The sequence below is a fragment of the Phodopus roborovskii genome, unplaced genomic scaffold (assembly GCF_943737965.1).
Source record: "Phodopus roborovskii unplaced genomic scaffold, PHOROB, whole genome shotgun sequence".
Classification (NCBI taxonomy): Eukaryota; Metazoa; Chordata; class Mammalia; order Rodentia; family Cricetidae; genus Phodopus; species Phodopus roborovskii.
This window is the reverse complement of record NW_026126629.1, coordinates 5,066,885-5,089,480: the sequence shown is the minus strand read 5'-3', so window position 1 is coordinate 5,089,480 and position 22,596 is coordinate 5,066,885. Positions and strand designations below refer to the sequence as shown.

At 44.3% G+C, this 22,596-nt stretch overlaps 1 protein-coding gene across 3 annotated transcripts in view; it reads left to right on the top strand.

Annotated features, from left to right (window-relative positions):
• Positions 1–22,596, top strand: part of Rarb (retinoic acid receptor beta) — a 327,357-nt gene that overhangs the window by 205,282 nt on the left and 99,479 nt on the right. For all 3 annotated transcript variants that reach the window (XM_051206800.1, XM_051206801.1, XM_051206803.1), the window contains exon 2: positions 10,785–10,933. In XM_051206800.1, the coding sequence (XP_051062757.1) occupies positions 10,785–10,933 (149 nt within the window). The remainder of the gene's footprint in view (positions 1–10,784; positions 10,934–22,596) is intronic.

Below are 22,596 nucleotides of genomic sequence, written 5' to 3'. Positions count from 1 at the left end.
CACATGGCCATGCTCTCTCTCTCTCTCTTCTGGAAGTGAGGGAATTCATGAATTTTATCCTAATTCGGGCAGGTGCTGTGAGGGGGAGGAGTCTCAATTTAGTTTATCTTTAAACACGGGTCAGCAGATTAGCTTAATCTGGGCCGTGGCCAGGACACACCTATCAGTCATGTTTTGCGGATGGCTGCACACTCCCTCGGCAGCAGTGGACTAACTCTAGCTGCTTGGACAGAAGCTGTGAAGCCAACAGGGGCTGAGATGTCTACTATGTGCCATTTGTTGTGGACAACTTTGTTTTGAAACTAAAAAATCAAGCTGGACATGGTGAGTCCTGCCTGTGATCACTGTATTTGGAAGGCTGAGACAAAAGCATCCCCTTGAGTTCTAGGTCAGCCTGGACTAGACAGTGAACCCCTGTCTCAAACAAACAAAACCCTATAAAACTGAGCAGAGCCACACAAAACTGCAGTGGACATGTGCCTTATCACCACAAGTCTTACAAGTGGGGATATGAGAAGTTGGGTTCTACAGTTAGCCAGTGTCTGTCTATGAGACCTAGGCCATACCATAGAGCCTGGAAGCTGTGACTTCCTTGTGTGAATTACAGTACTTTCTGTGACTCAACTCTCCATCATTCTTGTCACAGAAAGCACATATGACAGTGCAGTGATAACATATGCCAATCATTGGCCAATACTACTGTCCTGAGAGCAGATCCCATCAGTTGAATGCAGGCTAGAGCCATGCCACTCTCCCGATTACCATGTGCTCCGCCCACATCTTGGGAAAGCAAAGCAACAAAGCTGCTGTGTGGCCTAGGGATGCTCTTGTGTGCACAGCCAGTCCCATCACAACCTCCCCTTCCTGGCTCCAGCAGGCTCTCTGCTGTTTTCTAGGTGTCTATCAGTGTGACAGTCCCTCCTAATAACTTATTTGATGAGGATTCAGCTGCAGCTCATAGCACTGGCTAGTCATGCCTGCCCATGCTGCCTTGTACACCCAAATAGTCCATTATACAGTCCATTATTTATTTATTTGTATAGAATGGGTCCCACTTTTTAGCCCAGGGTAGCCTTATACTAACAGCAATTCTCCTGCCTCAGAATCTCACCACCTAGCTCAGCCTTTTCCATTCAGCACCAGCATTTGGGCTAGGTTAGTCTAAGTTTAGGAGAAAGACCTTCACTGGGCACTGTGAGATGTCATACAGCCTCCAGAGTGCCTGGGTCTTTAATCTCCTTTAGAATAGAAATCGAGGACAGCTCTGACATGAAAATAAAGCTGCTTACAGAAAAGAAGCACAGAAGGGCACTCAAAAGGCACAGTAGCCTACGAGAGCCAGTAGGCAGGGACAGGCGGATCTCCACTCAAACGTGAATGCAACTTTGCCTGAGTCCGGTAGAGATCTTACTGTGCTGATAGCTTGCAAGGAAGGTTGAGGAGGCTCAATCAGTCCCTCCATGAGACCTGTGACATCTTGACGGTCACTGGTCTTAGCTGTGGCCTCAGCAGCTTGCTGTTCTGTTTACCTGCTTGTATGCTATTCCTACAGCAAAGGCTGCTTGTCCCCATTGCTCTAGAAGCAGCCCCCCCCCCACTGCAATAGCTCAGAATACTCCAGTGTCCCCACAGGAAACATTGGTACTGATTAAGAAACACTGCCCTAGAACAAGGAAGCTGAAAGGAAAATGCTTACTGGAAGGGTCTACTAGTTAGCATTTATTGAGCTATTCCTGTTTGGCAGTCTGTCAGTTAACATTTATTTAGCCCGTACTGTATGCTGTTCTATTAATATTTATTGAGCCCTTAGTGTATGGAAGTCCATTAGTTATCATTTATTGAGCCCTTCCTGTATACCAGGCAAGCTCCAAATACTGCCTCCCTTTCATCAACGAGAATTTTAGGAACATCTGAATTTTCAGGAAGGAAACACTAGGGCTCAGGGAAGTAAAGATAACTCAATAGTTGCTATGTTAATGTGAGGTAGAGAGATGAGGTTTACTTGACTTGGCAGCCCAACCTACAAACTCCCTTCATCTCCATTACAAGGTCTATGCAGGCACATGATGGCATCAGGAGAACCTGTACTATGGGAATTAAGTTAGCCTCACAGTTAATTTAGGATACAAATACACCTGTAAGAAATAAAATAGCACAGAAAAACTCCAGGGAGCATCTCTGCAACCAAGCAGAGCCTTGTTTCTGTGAAGGAATGTTTGTTTAAATTCTCATATCTATCATTCCTGTTGGAGCTTCCTGAGGACATAGCAATGGACAAAGGATTTCAGTGTCACCTCCTGAAAACTATCTTTCCATTACATTCTTTTTTTCCTTTTAAACCTTTATGTTTTGAGACAAGAGCTATCCTGGACCCATTGTAGCATAGGCTGGCCTCATATTCATAATGCTCCTGCTTTGGCCTCCTGAATGCTACGATTACAGATGGGAGCCACCACACCCAGCCATCTTGTTACTTTTTTGTAAGGCCAATGCCAACCTGGCTTTCACACACTTTTATCATGTACAAATGAAGGACGCATGTCTGTGTGATGGACACTTTAGTACTCCTGTTTTAGTCTACTCTCCATGTGGGAAATTTGAACACATGAAAACAATGTTAGTACAATAGCCACCTTAAAAGTTATAAGACTCCTAATTTAGAAGTAGAATGTGGAACTGAACCATATGGCATTGGGATACACTCTCTAAGGGTACCTTATTATTGTGACCCACTAGTTCCATGCTGTCCTGACTCCTGAGGTGCCTCGGCATGTGTTATGTCAATGAGGCTCTGTCTCCAGCACCCCCAGCCAGATCATTAATATGCAGTTGGAAGTGTCAGCCTGTCATGCTTTCCAGGGAAAGTCTATCTGAACCCTGTCCAAAGCTGACTTTGTATGTCCCAGGAAACAGCATCACACAGAACACCTTACAAAGGGAACTTCACGTATGTTCCCTGAAGTGGGATGGGTGTGATGAAGATGAAGTTTAGGTGTCAGGCATGTTGTGGTCCCTTAGGAAAATATAACATTACTTACTACGGTAAGAGTCATTCCCAGGAGTGATGTCTCCTGCAGATGGTGAGACCAGACCCTTGGAATCACAGGCTGAAAGACAGGTCCCCAAATTTCAATCTCTCCTTGAAACCCAGTGTTGGGAAGTCATGAATGTGGATTAAAGAGAGAGGGCTACACAGCTCCATGGTCCCAAGTTTAGTGAGTCCCAGAAGTCAGAGTTCAGTGAACCTCTGGCATAAAAATAAGCAACAGAGGCAAAAAAAAAAAAAAAAATAGGTAGAAAATAAAGAAGTGAAAAGTGAGTTTTCATGACAGTGACTCTTTCAGCAGAGTAGAGCAGGGTTCCTCCCTTCCCTGTGGTTTTAGGGAGGAGTGATGGGTTAGTATGATCAGGAACATAGCAAGTGCTCAGTAAACAATAGATACTGTTCCCTCCGGTTCCTTCCTGATACCTTTGAGCCCGGTGTTGGCTGGAAGCCACAACCAAATTCGTGAGATTGAAAAGGGTTTCTGGTTCATGACAAGCTAATTCCATAGAGTCTGCATTTTAACTTATGAAACATTTACCCTGAGGTGCACTGGGAAGCAGGTGGAGTTCCCAAACCAACGAGATGGGCAAAATAGAATCAGGAGGTGATGAGGATAGTGGGCGTGGATTTTCGTGTTAAAGTGTCTAAATATTAATGGACACAGGAATTACCTGGCTATTTTCGTAAGATGCCTGATGATCCACAGTCCCTGGGGTGGCCTGGGCTCTATGTCATAACTATAACCCAGAGGAGGGCCAGGGACTGTACTGTGAAAAGCAAGGCTTTCTTTAGCAACTCAGAAATCAGTCTTCGCTACAGAGCCACAGAGCCTTTTCAACCCCTGCCTGTGTCCAGCACCTCTTGAGTAGGAGAGAGCCTTATACGCCTCCTCCTGCTTCTCCAGGGTCAGTACTGATTTGGGCAAGCACACACAGCGCCTGGTTCACGGGCAGGTTACTGAGTCAGGACGCCAAGGCTGGGTGGGGTTTCCCTTCGGGGCTCCTCCCCCCTGTCCTGTGAAGCATCCTCGGGTTCCACCTCTGGCAGCCTGTACTCCTAGGGAACCACACGCTTGCAAACCTCCCTTTGCGAGGCCCGGGAGCCTCCTCCCCAGGCCTGGTTGGTTTAGAGTTTCCCGTCCCCCCACCCCACCCACTCCGAGAACGTCCCCAGGCCTGCAAATGACATGTTAATAAAAAGGCTCTGCAAGCTCGCTCGCGCATGCGCGCGTGCAACAGCCAAATCTGGTTCTAATTACTTGTACTTTAGTTGAACTTTGGCGTTTCCTTTGACTTTCTCCCCTATGTATGTAAGCCGAGCTGAGGGCTTTGCGATCCTGCAGAGAATCCTCAGAAAAGTGGGGCAGTGAGGGGGGCACGTTCTGATCGGCTCTCTGGTGCCAACAAAAATCAAACCTAACTGGATGTTTTGACCAAATGCAACTTCGCCATTCGCCCTTAATTAGCTGCAATTGAGTCCTATCCGCTGACCCCAGAGCTAGGCTCCAAATTCCCCAGGGGCTGTGCAGGAAATGCCTTTTGCTTTACAGCTTCTTTTTCACATAAGTATCAGCTGCCCGAGGCTGCATTAAAATCTTAATCAGAAGGTTCTAGTAAAGAGGCAGGCCTTTCATGCTGTCTGATGCCCGCCTGCCTCTAATCAAGCCGAACATAGAACCCTGTAATCTGTCAACAGGGGCTGGTGGAGCTGTAAATTAGCTCTCACAAAGGCCAAAGAATCTACTGAGCTCTTAAATGCACTATCTGCTCCTTAATCTAACCTTTAGAAAAATGCCAAGCACGAAAGGAATTGTGAAGCAGCTATTGTTGGAGACATTCTGTGTGTTTAAGCGACACTCAGGTGCTTTGTTGACAACAAGACATTTATACCATTTTCCCAGGTGAGCCCAGTTACTGAGTGCAACATCCACTTAATGACTTAATGGGCAGCTAGCTATGTTTGGGTTTTCCTTTTGTTTTGTTTTTTTTTTTTTTTTAAGGGTTATTTTTTTTTCTTTTTTTGCTTTATTTGGAGACCAAGCCAACCCCTAGGGCTATGGTACTATTTAAGAAAGCTGCCTCCATGGTGACAATAGACCTGTGTTTGTATTGGCACAATGGATATAGGTTTACCAGACAACCTAGGTGTGCAGGTAGGATCCCTGTTCTGGTCCTGCACCTCAGTAGCCTGCTGACAGTCCCAGTGGGAGAGGGGCAGAAACTGACAGCCAGGGTTTGAACTTTTTACAGCAATTTGAGGGTGTGTGATTTTGTGTCTGTTAAAACTAGTTTCTAGCTGCTGCTTTGAGATTGGCTTTGCTCTCCTCTGGCTCAATTTTTTTTTTTTTTTAAGAGATTCATTTTGGTTTGGTTTTCATTGCATTTCATCAGTTTATAAAAGGTGGGGTTGGGAAGTGGACAATGCCAGTTCTCTTAGCTGTGGGGTGCTACTCTTGTGGGCCATGCTTTAAGGAAACTGATGGGGAGGAGGGCGTCTGGAACAGCAGAATCAAGAGTTCAAAGCCAGCATTAGCAAAATAGTGAATTTGAGACGAGCCTGAGCTAATTGGAGAGTCTGTCTCAAAACAAACAAGTAAGCAAAACAAAAAACAAATGCCAAAACCAAGCCAAAACAAAAAAGCAAACCATAAGGGAAGGAAGGAAGGGAGGGAGGGAGGGAGGGAGGAAGGAGAGGAAGGGAGGGATAGAAGAAGGGAGGGAGGGAGAGAAGAAGGAATGAAGAGCAAGGCCAACAGATCCCTAGAGTTCCAACACTGTGAACATTCGTGAACACTGTGGTAATGGCAGGGGTTCAAAGATTCTCAGTGCAAGCTTGGCTCCATCTTGGTTCACAAAGGCTCCAAACTCCAAGGTACATGTATTCCTAAGCAGGGCTCTCAGCCTCTCTCTTGTGTAGCCCAGGCATCCCTCAGCTATGCCCAGACCCTAGCAAAGAAGCCAACAGCCAGTTAACAGTTTGGATGATACTGGGGGCTGGGGAGGCAGTGACCTAATGGAACAGAGTCCATCAGTCGCTAAGTAAACAAGTAAGCAATGGATAAAAGCAGGAGTCCAGCGCCTGATGGGAATTCTTCCTCCAGGACCAACTCCCCAGCCTGCAGTCCACCAGGTTGCCATCGCTCTATTGAATGACCACAATGGGCACCTCATTCCCCCTGGGAAGTCTACAAGCTTTTTTTTTTTTTTTTTTCTTTTTTTGGCCTGTTTGAGATTGCTGAATAAGCTAATACTGAATGCATTGTCTGCTGATCCTGCAGAGTTTTCCAGCAAAATTTTTATCATTCTGTGGACTGATTGTACTTGCCTGGAATAAGCAAGAAAGTGTTTGAGGCCTCTCAAGGGCATTTGATGAATCCAACTCTAATTTAAAAGGACTAATAGATTATTGATTTAAGCAGGGTGACTGTAAGCAGATCAATGGCTACGCCATCTGTATCCACCTTAAATACCAAAGGTGTCCAGTGAAAGGGGATCCACCTTAAATACCAAAACAGTCCCTGGAAAGAGAGCTACCTGTCTCCCAAGATCCATACCACTTTGAGGGAAGGGAGGGAGGCAGGCAGGAAGAGAAATTCTAATAAACTCAGCCAAAGTGTGTTTATGCTACATTACTAAAGACCAAGTGATTCCATTGAAATCCTCAAGTCTTTTATCTTGGTGCCACATCCTGGTTTCCATTCTAGAACATGCGTTGGAATGTTCACCTTCAGCCAACTCTGTTGCTACTGAAATCAGAAATTTTCATTTTATTCCCTTTGGTTTTTTTGTCACTGTAAGCACTTATAGAGGAAATATAAAACTGCAGACTATGTATATAAATACAGTTTTTGTTGTTGTTTTGTTTGTTTGTTAGTACTGGGGACTCAACCCATGGTCCCTTGCATGCTGAGCAAATACCCCACCATTTAATTATATCCCACCCTATCCCTCCCCCCACTTTTTTTTTTTTTTGTATTTTTTAAAATTTTGAGACAGGGTCTCATTGATTTGCTTAGACTGGCCTTTGAATTTGGCCAGGCTTGAGCTTGCCACCTTCCTCCCTGCCCCAACCTCCCAAGCAGCTGGAGAGAAACCCTGTAGCCCCAGGCCCAGCTCATCTTGAGTTCCACATCACATCTGATTCAGTCTGGCATGATCCAGTCCTTCTGTGTACAAGCAACTGAGCCCGTGGGGTAAGAGCATAGGGGTCTCCTATGTTGTGGTAAACAGGCCAGTTAGGACCATGCTGGTGGGTGTGAATATGGAGTCCAAGGCTCTGCTGATTGCTTAGAAGAGATTTTCAGTCCCACAGGCATTTTACAAAAGCCTCTTCATTGTTATAAACAACTCATCCCCAGGAAAAGGCTATTCTCAAAATGTTTAGGGATTTTGGACATCTACAAGCCCTGCCTTAGTCTTTACTGTATCTCACACTTCTTGGCATTATCTCATTCTCCATTCTGTTTCCTCACTGGGAAGATAAAACACTGGGTTCCCTTCAGTACAGGTATTCGAAATGACATATTTACGGAAATTACGGCCCACTTTTGAAATTCAGGGCATGGCTGTGACAGTTGAGTCCAGCCCTAACAGGACTCCATTTACCACAATCCCAGTGCAGCCATAGCAGCCTTTCCACAGAAGTTTATGCCTCGTTCATGTGAGGAACAGAGTACGTACTGACGATGGGTCTGGAGAGCTGTTGATGCTTGTGGGTAAGCCCAACTTGAAGATGAACTTGGAGGAAGGGCCATGAATGTGACAGCCTTTCTAGAACTCGGTTTATCTGCATGGATTAAGCACTAACAAAGTCATCTGGAAATATAATCTCTATTTAACTTAATAATTACAAATCAGATAATTCATCCTAAAGAATTAGATGGAAATACACTGAGATTATCTGTGAAGATGTTTATTCCCGAGAGATGTTTTGCAGGAAAAATACCAACAAGGAACTATAATCATGACGCCATAAGCCAAACAGTGCCCCAATCTCAGTATAATTCCACTTCAGTAAGCAAACAAAGGCATTTAAGTGCACAGAAAGAAGTCTGGCATGGATGCCCCAGAATCACAAGGGGCACCTTGTGTCTAAGTGAAGAGACTATGAGAGATACATGTGTGCTCACAAGCTCTCACATTTGGGCTTTTTCACGATTTTACAAAGACATATGTATTCATTTCCATACGTACTGTAGATACTATGCTTATGTATCATGGCTAGCCTCAGAGCCTTCTCAAGCCAGCTGCTCCCTGTCTGCCGGACACTTGGCACCACCCCACCACCTTTGCCCAAGCCAGGGCTTTTGTGTCCCAATGAAATACATACTCAAGATTGATGTCTTCATCACTGTCCTCAGATCTAACCTGTAAAGACCATAATGGATTCATCTGCTAGGACCCATGCTACCCTAATGAATTCATTCCAAGTTCTCATGAATTATGAAAATACTGTAATTATAGTTGATTCTGTTCCAAAGGGCTAATTAGTTTTTTAAGGAAGCAAATGAGTATAAGAGTGCCTTTTGATTTCACATTTTACCGCTTAACTACTTAGAAGTGCACTTAGTGTCTGAGAAGAAAAAAGGGAAAAGTTCATGAATTAGTTCAACCAGTATGTATTGATTGTCTACGCTATAGGAAGATCCCTTGGTTCTGGCACACAGCCGTAGTAGATGGAGTTCCTGGCCTCACAAAGAAAGTATGTGTATGGGGGCAGGGTTGTAAAATATGAAGATGTAAACAGACAAACTTTCTAAATTTTCACAATAGTTTAAAATTTTAAAGAAAATAAGATATAATATGACACAGTGACCAGTGTAGATGGAGGTTCTTTTAAACTCACCGCGACTTATAAACTGTTTGGCCAATGGCTCAGGCTTCTTATTGGCTAGTTCTCTCTTAATTATTAACCCATTCCTATTAATCTGGGTATTTCCACGTGGTCTTACCTTACCTGAATCTGTAACTTCTTCAGCAACTACATGGCATCTCTCTCGAGGCCTCTCTGTGTCTTCTCCTCATCTGGTAGTCTCACCTGTACTTTCTGCCTGGCTACTGGCCAATCAGTGCTTTATTCATCAACCAATAAGAGAAACATATATACAGAAGGACATCCGCCATCAGACCAGGGAGAGGGAGGGACCTTTTATTTTTCTGTCCTTTGGGTTTGATCCCATGGTGTTGCATATGTTAAGCTCATGCTCTACCACTGAGTAACAGTCCCTTCCACAGCAAGGACACTAATTAGAGAAGTCATCTCTGAGAGAGCAGAACTTACTCTGAGATGTAAGAGATAAATAAAATAACTCAGCCAATGAGGGAATCGTGGAAGATGGACGTCATTGAAGACATGTCATGAAAAGTCCTACAGAGCATAGGAAGGACTCTGACCTCCTTCATGACTGTTGGAGGCTCCCTGTAGGCAGATGACAGGTTAATTTTAACCTCTGAATAATTATCTTGCCTGCACCAGTGCAAGGGTATAGACTCAGGGGGGCTGAGGAGGCGGCTTCTACAGCTGAGAACACGGTGCCTAGTGTGGGAGCCCCCCACTGAGGCAGCATGGGTTAGCAGCAGGCTCAGCAAGTGAAGGGATTTGGGAAGCCCCTCACTAGCACAATTATGAAGAGTGCAAAAATTAGGGATTTGATAATCTTAGAAATGCTGTGTCTTGTGAAGTGAATTGGAGACTGGAAGTTTCTGGAACACCATCGTACTCCTTTCAATTGTGCCCCTCATATAGTATGGGCTCTGCTTGCCTGCAGTGAGCAAAGGTCAGTTCCTGCTCTCACTTTGGTGGAAAAACATTCTGGTCCAAGCTCTACAAATGCCCATCTCAGTGGAGTCTGAGTGGCTGGATAATGAAAACAGGGATCATGTGGTTTATAGTCCAGAATAAAAAGCCAGGCTTGGTGCCATATGTCTATGCCGTAGCATCGGGGAAGCAGTGTCAGAAGAATTGGGAGTTTGAGGCTGTCTGGCCTATAACAGTGATCTCCTTCCCTAAAGCAAGTAAATGTCCAGAATACAGATACTCACGAGGTAGAAGTTAGTTAACTATGAACTACTCCATATGCAACAGGAACACTGCACCCTAACCTGGGGCTTTATCAAAATGTACCTTTTGCTTACACAGGCCAAAGCTGTGCTTTCTAAGCTTTGGGTTGTTGGTGCTGCATGGCCAGGGCCAGCTCCAAGCAGTGCAGGGCTTCCCAAAATCAGGATTTGTAGCCATTATGGCAAAAGCTCAGCAACATACACCCACAACACTGGGCTTCAGCGTTTATTTTGTTGTAATAAATAAACAAGTTTTGGTTGAGTGAGCAATGGCATCAGACAATACACCCACAGCTAGATAAAGAAGGCCAGGGGAAACAGAGGACAGAACCAGGACTTGTCCAAAGGGCTGACTTTGGACTTTGCTTCCACCTGCTCCCTGCTGGTCTTGGACAAAGCTCTGCCTGAGGGACCTGTGTTGAATTTCTGTTTCTCGTGGGTAACGGGATCCACCACCCTCATGGTGCCCATGAACTTCAAATTTGATACACGTGAGGTTGCTCTGCAAGGGTCATTTAGCATCACCACTTGGGGGTGGTAACTACGACAACTGCTTCTGCAGGCTTAATCCTGCTAAGGGTTATTGTTTGAGCTTAGAGCAGAGATGTTGGAACTGTCTGGGGAAAAACCTAAAGGAACTGAAGTGTGCTTTCTCTTGTTTCCCTCCCTCTCTTCCTTAGCAATTGAGACACAGAGTACCAGCTCTGAAGAGCTCGTCCCAAGCCCACCATCTCCACTTCCTCCTCCTCGGGTGTACAAGCCCTGCTTCGTCTGCCAGGACAAGTCATCGGGGTACCACTATGGCGTCAGTGCCTGTGAGGGATGCAAGGTGAGTACCCAGTGCCTCACCTCCTCCTTTTCCCTTAGCTCTTACGATGTGACCTCCCCAACTCCAGAAACAAGCTAGTTTGACTGCTGAAGCATCAGCTCCAGCTGGGGCTGGAGTTTGGCTGCACCACATGGTTTCTGTCACCTGCTTGCATTTCTTTCGTTTAAAGTTCAGAAATGTCTGTAAATGAGTGACTGAGGCCAAACAGTCCTGGGCCTTTAAAATATACCCTCCCCCCAACCCCACCAAGTCCTTTCTTGCTAAGAACCTTTTGAAGGAGTCCTAAGCAGCATGGCCCTGTGTCTCTTGGGACATGCCATCTGGTGTCTTTGTAGTTCGATTTTATTTTTAAATATGACTGACAGTTCACTGAAACAACTTGCAGTGAGCCAAGGTTGAAATTGGGATTTATCTCCTGGCTGCCTCCTCAGCCCTGTGGCCTTTGAATTACACTTTGATTTTCAGCTTGTACAGACTTGCTACTGTAGATGCATTGTAAATTCAGCAGAGTTGGATTAAAGTGCCTGCCCACAGCATGCTGGGGGCTGAACATGTGTCAGACAGGAGATGGCTGCTTTAAATCATGCTAGATAACCATTATCAAGTTCAAGAGGCATAACTGAGCGAATAAGGCTCTTGTGATCTTAAGAAAGAAACCAAAAGTGACTCATAGGCAGATGTGACTGATCCACAGAAATGTTGCCAAGGAACCATGTTGTCCTGAGCCAGCCCTTCTCTAGATATGGCTCTTGGGGTCTAGCGTTTTATATGTAGACTGCACAATTCATCTAGATTATTAGGGTGCTGGGTCACTCTACAGGCTCTGTGGCATTGGGCTCGTACATGAGCAGTTTCTTCTGTGCATGTTGGTCAGACACTCTTGTGTAGCATGTCAGTGACAGCTTGATGTCTTCATGACACCGCCCTTTCCTTAGCTCACAGTTCTGTGGAAGAAACACAAGGTATCCAGAGCAGCATGCTGATAGCCAAACCAGTCAGGGCTCAGCCTAGCTGAGTCAGGGCTCAGGTCAGAATATCCTTGATGGAAGCAGCTCCAAATAGCTGACCCAAGAAGGGGCTGTTGCCTTGTAGTTTATTTCCTGTGACTGTGAGCAGTACAGGCCCTACTCTCCTCCCCAGTCCTCCCAGGGAGGGTGCTTAATGACACAGAATGAACAAATGTGTAAGGAATTCTCTTCCATTCTCTCCCTGCCAAGATGGAGGCTGACACTGGCTGAAACACTTACATTCATGCATCTGATCCCTAGTGCTGTGCTTCCTTGTAACCGGATATACTAGAACACACCCCAACATTAGAGAAGGCTTCAGTTGGAATGCTGGTGCATTTTGCCCACTTGTTATATAATATGAAAACAAATCAGTTTCTAGTGTTCATTTAGAAGGGAAATGAAATTTCCTTAAGTATTGATTGAGACAGGGTCTTGCCTAGGATAGCCTGGAACTGACAACAATCCAGCTACCTCAGACTCCTGAGTGCTGGGACTACAGACACTAGCTTCCCCATTATCAAAAACATGCTTCTTGATTTCCAAACAATTTTTCGTTATCTCAAGCCCAGAAATCTGAAGAAGGTGTGGCAGCTTCCTGCTTATCATGGCCAGAAAGGACAGCACCAGGCTTGTCCTCCGTCAGGCAGATGCCCGACTTGCAGAGTAAGCGGTTTCACACAAACTCTTCTCATCAGCTTGGCTAATTCTCTGGCCTCCTGCTTTACTGTGGGATTCCGATTCTGACTCTCTTTAGGAAAAAACCCAGCAAAAATAAACCCACACCCACACAACGACCCATAAACTTGGTTAAGTGTCCCTGAGTCTTGGGATGGGAAAACCTTTCATCGATCAGCTCAGGCAGTTCCCGGCATGTGTGGAGTTTGATCACTTGGTACTGGGGATGGCTGGGGGTGGCTGGGCACAGGCTACCTTCTCCTGATGGTAGGGGAAAACTTACTCTGCATTTGAGCTAGCTGAGAAAATAGGGTAGAAATTGAGAGAAGTGAAAACAGTGAGCTAAGACAGTGATGTGCCTAGAAAAAAGAAAATGTTAGTACAAAATATACTCTTATTGGTTATTTAAAACACCAATATTGTCAGTGTCTGAAAAATGGAAAGCAGCATGTCTCTTCCCCAGAAAAAAAAATTTGTTAAAATTCAGTGTTTATGTGAATTTATAGATTTTGATTTTACAAAAATAAGGTATTATAACGTATAGCCAATTTTAAATGGCTTTTTATATTTAATTATATTTTATGGTCAAAGTTTACACACTACATAGTTTCTGTAATGAAACAGCTAAATAATTGCTGGTAGTTATATTATAAATGTTCTAATTGACCCCTACTATATAATAAGGTTTTTATGCTCAGTATCTTTTATAAATAATACTTTGTAGTCTTTGGTATACCTATGGATAAATTAGTTACAATAGATGGTATGTCAGTGGCTTTATATACTTGGAAGGGTGTGTGAACATGTGCGTGTGTGTGGGGTGGCTACTAGAATTTGGACCTAGGACATTGTGCATGCTAGACAAGGATTTTACCAACTGACAAAATGCCTCTCCTACTTCCTTTCTCTTTTAAGGCTTTTGATACAGGTAGTCAATACCACATATGATGTTGAGTCTATTACAAGTTGGTCATGTGAGCCTCTCTCTACTCTCTCTATTTTGATAGTCAGGTGATGGACTCATCACAAAATAAATAAATAAATAAACAAACAAACAAATAAATGTAGTGCTGGTAGTGGCCTCTGCCAGTCATGACCATGATGAACTTACCATTATTTGTAGGGGAGGGATCCTCCATCTTTCAAGGGACCAGGTGGCAGTGTTTGCCACCACAGCAGACATATGATGATGGTCAGAACTTAATGAATGGGTGTGCTTCACCTCTGGGGACAGTCAGTGGCTGCTATGTTGATACAACATCACCACAGCAACAAAGCCACTGGACACACCCTTGGGATGTCCCCTTTAGGGGACTTCCAATTGAGTGACATGTTTTCCAGGGCACAAAAAGAACAAAATGTGAAAGTGTGGTTAGTCAAAGGTTTGGCAATATAAAGTCATAAAAGGATACTATAAACAAAGTGATAATTCAGAAGTACATATGACTTCCTAGACTCAGCATGTGGGAAGCTGAAGCAGGAAGATCATGAGTTTGAGGCCAGCTATAGGTGCCTAGTGATACCTTGTGTCATATCTAACATGTATCTTACATATATATGATTTATGCACATTTTTGGCCTGAGTCATGCAATACACTTCCATTATTAGCTTTCTGAGAGTATAGTCTACAAGGTGATTTGAGGAATCTAATCCCAACTATGCTGCTTCTAGCTTGACAACCATGGTCAAACATGTATATTTCCTGCTGTTTGGACAACTGAAAAAATTGAATGGATTAATTTTTTTTAGTCACTATGACTAAAAATCTGACCCCCCCCCCAAAAAAAATGACTTTAAAGGCAGAGAGCTTTCTCTTCCTGCCATTTGAGGTGCCAGTACATCTGCGTGTGGTTGCAGGAAACTGTTTGCTCACATCTCAGTAGAGCAGAAAGCAGAGAAAGGGGCATGCTGCCACTCGGCTGCCTTTCTTCTTTCTCCTGTGACTGAGTCTGGATGCCAAACACATGAGTCGGGAATCCCCAGCACATGAGTTCAGATCCCCAACATATGAGTCCAGATCCCCGACACATGGAGCTGCACTTTCCAGGCAGCGCTTCCCCCTAGGCTAACTCTCTCTGGATTTACTATTAAGAACTCACCCAAAGATATGCCCTGGGTGTTTTTAATCTAATCACAGCAAACAATCAAATTTTCCATCATATAAAGATATGAAATCTTTATCACAGTATTACTAGGAACATGAGATCAGTTCCCATGTATACAGCATGTGGAGTAGTACCTAGGACCTTGTAACACCATACATACTTGATTCCTGTGTGCTCAGCATTTGGGATAGTATCTGGCACCTCGTAAGCACCCTACATACTTAACTCCCATGTATATAGAATACTGAATACCTGGTATCTACTAAACATTATTGCACACTTAATTCCTAGGCACACAGCATATATTATGGGAGACCCTGACACCAAGGAAGCATCATACATCCTTCAAGCATACTCAGTATATTGTATAGGACCTGGCAACTATGAAGCCCCACATGTTTTGTTCCTGCCCATCTTCTCATTAGCTTGACTAGAGCTACTACACACAGTGAGCTGACTTCAGTTCCAATGTTGGCATCCACTGATAATGCTTTCTCAGCATTTCCTCATTCCTTTCTTCAAAAATAAACACTGCCTATTTCCTTGAAGACGCAGGAAAAGACCCAATCCAAGGCCACCTGGGGTGCTGTAGGCCAGGGGTGGTAAATTGCTCTGATAGAGAGCATATGGTAGTTATTTTAGGCTTTGAAGATGGTAGGTGTCCTCTATTGGAATGACTCAGTCCTGCTCTTGCAGCCAGCCACAGTAAGATGTGGCAAGAATGTGGATGGCGCTACACCAACTACATTACTTATAAAAAGCAAGCAATGGTCCAGGTGTGGCTAATGAGCTGTATTGGGTTTAAATAAGGATCAGGATAAACTCAGGATAAACAAATAGGCCGAATAGATGTTTATTCAGGGAGAAATAACTTACAACCTAGACAGATGAACACCAGCAAGTTCCACGGGATGCTGTCCTCTCCGCGACCCGCCAGCAAGAGAATGAGCCGCCAGCAAGAGTGTCCCCTGGCTCCTCCTCAGACCTCCTTCCACAGGTCACTTCCGCCCCTGGCTCCACCCCCAATGGGCGTGGTCAGTGCCACAGAAGGAGACAAAGTGAATATCCCACTACAGAGATGTAGTGCCCTGCCCCCTGCCACAGTACATGGTGACATGCCCCTTTTCATAGCCTAGACCGCAGAACCTGGTGGCTCCAAATGCTTGTCCTGGAGGCAGGGGACCAAACTGTCCCTGCTGCATAAAGGGTTGCTGTCTACCCATTGCAGAGTTCTAGCCATTCACCTCACAGTGCCTATACCCTCATCATCATAGTGAGAGGAACCGGTGGTTTGCTTCTCTTTGAGTTCCTTCCCATAACACCTAGCAATCAGGTTGGAAAGGTCATGAGAGCCCATATCGAATGCCATATCTGTGTTTCCCACTACACGGCCCTAATGTCTTGTGCCTCCCTGGACAGTTATTACTGGTACAGCTCTGGGAGGGTCTTACTCTGATAGCCAAGCTAAGATCAGCTGTTCTAATTCTAAGGTGGCCTTGTTCACTTGATCCTGCTGGGACTTGTCACTTTTCCTGTTGCCATGTCACACTGCCCATTAGGCTTACCTGTGTTGCTCATGGTGAGTGAGTCCTAACTAGAAATAAGGCAAATGTTTTTCTTAATTTATTTTACTGTAGGCTGACCACTGATCAGCTCTGTCCTGCCAGCTGTTCCTCAAATAACCACACAGAGACTTAACATTAACTATAAATGCTCAGCTGATAGCTTAGGCTTGTTTTTAGCTAATTCTTATAAGTTACACTAACCCATTTCTGTTACTCTGTGTGCAGCCCTGAGGCTCATTTACCTCATGTAAGTACTTCTTGTCCTGCTCGATCTGTCTCATGGTATCTTCCCAGACTCCCCGTCTTCTTCTTCCCAGCATTCTCTCAGTCTGGTTCTCCCATCTAACCTTATCCCTGCCTAGCTATAGGCCAGTCAACTTCTTTATTAAACCAGCCACAATGACATATATTCACACACAGTGTAAAGCATATTCCACATTTTACTTTGGCAGCGATAGAGAAGCACCCTAGTGCTGTACGCCTTTCCTGGCTTTTTAACCTATCATGAGACTGGTTACCAGTGTGCTTTTAAACTAACCCGTTGTTTAACTAAGCCTAAATCCAATGGGGGAAGAGCTGGCAAGGCCACCTTGCTCAGGGAAAAGACAACTATACTGGCGTGCACTGCCATGATGCCTCCTGTCTTCTCTAGCTTCCTGGGCGTGTCTCTCCCAATGATGGGGCTCACTAGTCATACTTACTCACTCTTTTCTGACCCATTTCAGGGACTGTAACAGGCATGGGTGACAAGTAGTAGCCAGTTCTGTATGCCCGAGGACACAGTATACATGTAGCAGAAAGCTCTCCACTGTCCAGGCCTTGTTCCAGTAGCCCATTTAGTCCTGCAGCAGCATTGCACACTTCACAGATGAGGAAACTGAGAGGTTAAGGGTTCACAGCTGGTCTTTGCCAGAGTTGGGAAGGAAATCCTGCATCTGCTGTCATACTCCACTGCTGCTTTAGCTGTACTATCTGTACTACATACAAGAAAGGAGGTGGCAGAAGTGTGTCATGCTCCAGACCCCCACTCCCTGGGCAGTTAAGTAAAAAATAAGCATTTCTTAACATGGTGACAATTTTTAGAAAAAAAAAAAATACCCAAGCATAGCAGTACACCTGGATCTCAGTAGTTAGAAAGCTGAGGCAGGAGCGTTACCATGAATCAGAGGCCAGCCTGAGCCACACAAATTTCCAGGCCAGCCAAGGATACAGAGCAAGACACTGTCTCAAAAAAATTAAAAGAAAAAAAAAAAAAGGAAGAGGAAGAAGAAGAGGAGGAGAAAGGAAGGAGGAGGAAGAGAGAAGGAGAAGAAGGAACAGGAGGAGAAGGAGGAGGAAGGTGAGGAAGGAGAGGAAGAAGGAGGAGGAGGAAGAAGAGGGAGGAGGAAGAAGAGAGAAATTCCAAAGAGGTGCATTTCCTTGAAATGACACTTACAGACAGACCCATGTAGTCTTAGCACCCAAGGCTGTTCTGTCCTGTGTTCTCCCTCCATTTTGTCCTGGTTGTATACCTAATGGCTTTCCACACATAAGCCAGCTTCCCTGGAAGCCTCAGTGATATCTTTTCCACCAAGAGCCCTAAAGTTGTACTGGTGACCTCCATTTAAGGCCACCTGTAAACCTTTAGACCACACCAGTCACACCCTATTCCCTCCAAGCTGATTCTGTCCCTTCTCTCATTTGCTTTCCTTTACCTTCCCTCACCAGCCAGGCACCTGGGTGTTCCTGGCAGAACACTCAGTCACGGGAAGTTTGCACTCAGGAGATGGATGTGTGCTCATCATTGGGAGCCTGGGTCAAGTACTTATGTGTGCTTTGTTGTGCAGACATGTGTGTTGTGCAGACATGGCCTTCAGAACTGTGTTCGTAATTGGCACTGATAAACACTGAATTCTGTTCCGAGGATATTTTTAACGTTCATCACGTATGTGTATGGATCCACAAGAATAACAGAACATTATCAAAGGAGGTAGCAAAGTCAGCTCTGAGTCTGTGTGCTATGTTGGGTCAGGAAGCCTGCCTTTATAAGTTTATCTAATTAGAAGATAAATATAGGGTGCTTGATACATTCACACAAACTTTTATAAAAGTTTATAAACATCCTGAGAGATTTTAGTGGCCAAAATCCAGCTAATTTTTTTTTTTTTAGGAAGTTCTTCCTTCCATATCGGAGGCCTAAGCCATCATGACAAGACTTCTCTGAAATTGTCTTTAAAAACAACCCCTAAGAACTGGAAACTTGGATGATGGACTTAAAACACTCTGGACTCTTGGTGTAGAAAGAGACATCTTAGCATAGAGACTCTGCCTTCAAATCCAGGGACACTGGGCACTGGGAGCGACAGCCTGGGTTCTCTAGCAGTAGTAACAGGAAGGGAAAACTCTCCCTGTCTGGGGTTCTCAAATGTCTTTCTGATCTGAGAAATTATCTTGGGTTTCAAAGGCACAAAAATCTGTCTTTTCTTCGCCCTTCCCCTTTTCTGGCACATGAATAAACTGGAACAGGAGGGAAGTTCTAAATTAAGCTTCAACTCTGCACTTCTTTGTCGGTTTTGTGAAAATACATCAATTGGGTGCTCTTAAAGGGCTTTACGGTTTTTGAACTGTTTAAAGTTTGAGACCAGTGCTTTAAATGTTTACTTGTTATTGAGAAGAGCCTGGTCGCTGTCATTGCTGTTGTTATGGTAAACAAACTTAAGACAGATCTTTGATGACTGGTAAAAACGCCTGCGTTTGTCACCCAGTAAAGGAAGAATCCTCAGTGTGTGTACTTACCCTGTCACTCTGAACCTCCCAGTGATGTCTTAAAATCCTGGTGCAAACAGACCAGGATCCATTTTTCTTTTTTAATTACCAAAAATCAGTACTAAACTTTCTGAGTTAAACAGAGTTGGCTGTAAACAAAAGCAGATGATTTTCAGAATTCCTACAAATCATGATGTAGAAGGCACAGTGGCTTTGTGTTTCAGGTAGATCAAATCAACTACCCAAGAAACCCCAGAGATTGCATTTGGAGGCTGGAGAGGAGACTCAGCAGTTAGGAGCACTCTCTGCCCTTGTGGAAGATCAGGGTTGGATTCCTAGTATCCATGTCAGTTGGCTTAAAAATGTCTGTAACTAGCTCTGAGGGATCTGACACTCTCTTCTGATGTCTTTAGACACACCTATGTCATTGCTGGTTTTTGTTTTGTTTTGTTTTGCTTTGCTTTCTCAGACTCTTTTGGCTCTTCTGGAGGCCCTGCCATCCAGCTCCCAAATAAATACACACAGAGGCTTATTATTACTTATAAATGCCTAGCTTTAGCTTGGCTTGTTTCTAGCCAGTTTTCTTAATTATCCCATCTACCTTTTGCCACTGGGATTTTTCCTTTCTTTGCTTCTGTAATATTACTTTCACTCTTACTCTGTGGCTTGTTGTGTAGCTAGGCAGCTGGCCCCTGATTTCCTCTCTCCTCCTTCTTGTTCCTCAATCTCTTTTCTTTCTTTTTCTTCTTCTATTTATTTTCTATGCCTGCCAGCCCTGCCTAGCCTTTCTCCTCCTTCCTTGCTATTGGCCATTCAGCCCTATTTTAGGCCAACCAGGTCTTTTAGACAGGCAAAGTAACACAGCTTCACAGAGTTAAACAAATCTAACATAAAAGAATGCAACACATCTTTGCATCATTAAACAAATATTCCACAGCAAAAAAATAATAAAACACATCTTAAAATAATATTCTACAATATACATACACACCTACACATAAATAAAAAATAAAATATTTTTAAGAATGTTGTTTTTCTTGGGAATGGCAGTGTATTTTTTTGAGTTTTCCTTCAAAGAACAGAACGTGTTTTCAGGTTCAATAAGGTCCTTAGCCTTATAGGTGGTGCGCTGCCACTTTTGGAAGCTAAGTTCTCTGGCCCTCTTCATTCTGGTCGTTTTACTCACCCCTATCCATTCTCCTTCCTCATCCCTGAAGCCATGATGGCTGAGCCTTGGGAAGATCACCCCACTCCCAGCCTTCTCTTCTGGGGAAGGACCGAGAATCCTTCTTCCCTGTTCAGGGTTGCCCCTGTCCCACCAAACACAACAGAAACAATAAGCCTGCCTTATATTTTCCTAGCTTCTGGGTTTCAGCAAACCCCTGAGTAGAGTGAAATTCACTTGGCTTAGCTGACAAAAGAAAAAAAAAAAAAAAAAAACTGTACTCCAAAGGATTTCCCTATGCCCCATAACAGTCTGAAGTATGTTTGTGACCCTGGTTGGAGAACTCTCTTTCACACACTGACTAGAAATTCAGGCTTGGTGTTGAGCTTGACCTGAGCTGGGCCACCAGAATCCCAGAATTCCAACCACCAGGAGGATGGTTGGGAGAGACAAGGCAGGAATTTGCTTCTTAACCACTGGACCAGAAATAGCTGGTCATTGGCTAGAGATGGTCACATGACCAGAGGAGCTACAAAGGAGGATGAGAGGGGTAGTTTAGTCACGTATCCAGATCCACACCTCTTACTATGGAAAAGAATGAATGGCTATCCCCAGAGCTAATGGTTTCTAGCATGGGTCTTTTGTTTATTTGTTCATTGTTCATAATTTTGCAGAAGTAGCAGATTGAGTGTTTTTCCTCCTTTAAGTTGTAGATGAGGAAACCACTAGCTGATTAGACCATATTCTGCCATGTGTGACTTGACTTATCTGGAGCTCTTCTGAAATGACTACTGTGGAAACCTACTTACATAGATTTCTGCCCTTAACCTTTTCCATGAAACTCTTTAAACTATATTCTCAATGCTCTAAATATCCCATACATCTACTGTAATGCTTTCCCTGTAGAAGGCCAGGGAAAAACCTCACTCAGTCGAGTTGAAGCTTTATGAGGAGTTAGAGTCTAATCTCAGCCTAGAAGGTGAAAACCACACCTAGACAGCACAACTCCAGAGCCCTCAGAGAAAAAACTGTGGAGATTTCAGATGGCTGTCATTAGGACACAGAAACCAGGGCTTCCTCTAGTGTTGGTAGCAGGATACCAGATGACATAGTCACTCTCTGTTTTCATATTATGGCAAAAGCCTATGTCATTGATTAAAGATAAGAGCCATGCCAGGCCAGCATAATGACCACATAATGGAAATCATACACCCTTCTAGATGTCTTTTTGTCATTGAGCACCTACTGTCAAAAGCATGACTCTGGGGTTGGAGTATGTCCCGTGCTTCTTGTGAGTTATGTCATTTGGCAGCTGTGGCATTTGTTCTTATTTTTCTGCCCCAGAAAGAAGACAGGACATGCTATGTCAATTAGCAACTCTGGAATGGGGAAGCATTTCTTCTGCAGGCTCTAGAACTTGCTCTTGGATCAAGCCTAGAGAGGGGCTGAATAATGTATGTTCCTCCTGTAAGCACAATGCTAGCATTGTCTAAGGCAAAGAGGACAGCTGGGGTCTGGCAGGCCTGCCCTTATTAGAGCCTTGTTCACATTGAAAAGATTCCATTCCTCTGCTAGCAGCATCCTGCCCAGGCTTCTGGCACCGGCTCTGTGGCCAGCACTGTCGCCTGGGGCATTTTTGTTTGAATTGGTTTTGTTGTATTTTAAAAGGCAGGCTGCATCAGTGTATAAGGTAAACGTATTTGTGTGAAAGCTGTCATCATCCCTGTCAATAGGAGCAAGGTGGCCATCTTCCAGGGTGTCTGCTGCCTAGTACTAGTGTCAAAAGCAAGAAAACAAATGGTCAAGTCTACTTCTCAACTTAGTTCTGAAGGCTCCCAGAGAATCCCGTCTACTACCCTAGGGTTTCCTGCAGTGCTTAAATAAGACACAAAGTGGTGGGTTCAAAAAGTAAGTATTTCAATAAAGAAAAACAAATCTTCAGTCACACTCTTTGCTTTGCTTCTATGAAAGCTGTTTCTTCTTCCTGTGGAGGGGGGAGAGAAGAAAGAAAGAAAGAAAGAAAGAAAGAAAGAAAGAAAGAAAGAAAGAAAGGAAGGAAGGAAGGAAGGAAGGAAGGAAGGAAGGAAGAAAAAGAAAAAGAAAAAAGTTCTATTGGAGAAAACTGGACTGGTGTGTGTAAATGCACTTCTCAGAGTCATGCGTGTTGGAGAGCCCTGCTGAAGGTCAGCAACAGGGAGAAAGGTTGGGGCCTAGAAGGGATTTTCATGGTAGAACAACCACTAGATGATGGTGATGCTTCTCCGTGCATTCAGACCTGAAAACAGTGGCTTCGTAAGCTCACAACACTGCTGTCCAAGTCACTCTGGCCTGGAAAGTCCCCCGGATCATGGAAACTGCCATTGTTGCCCAAAGCCAGCAGGCTCTTTGCTGTCCCCA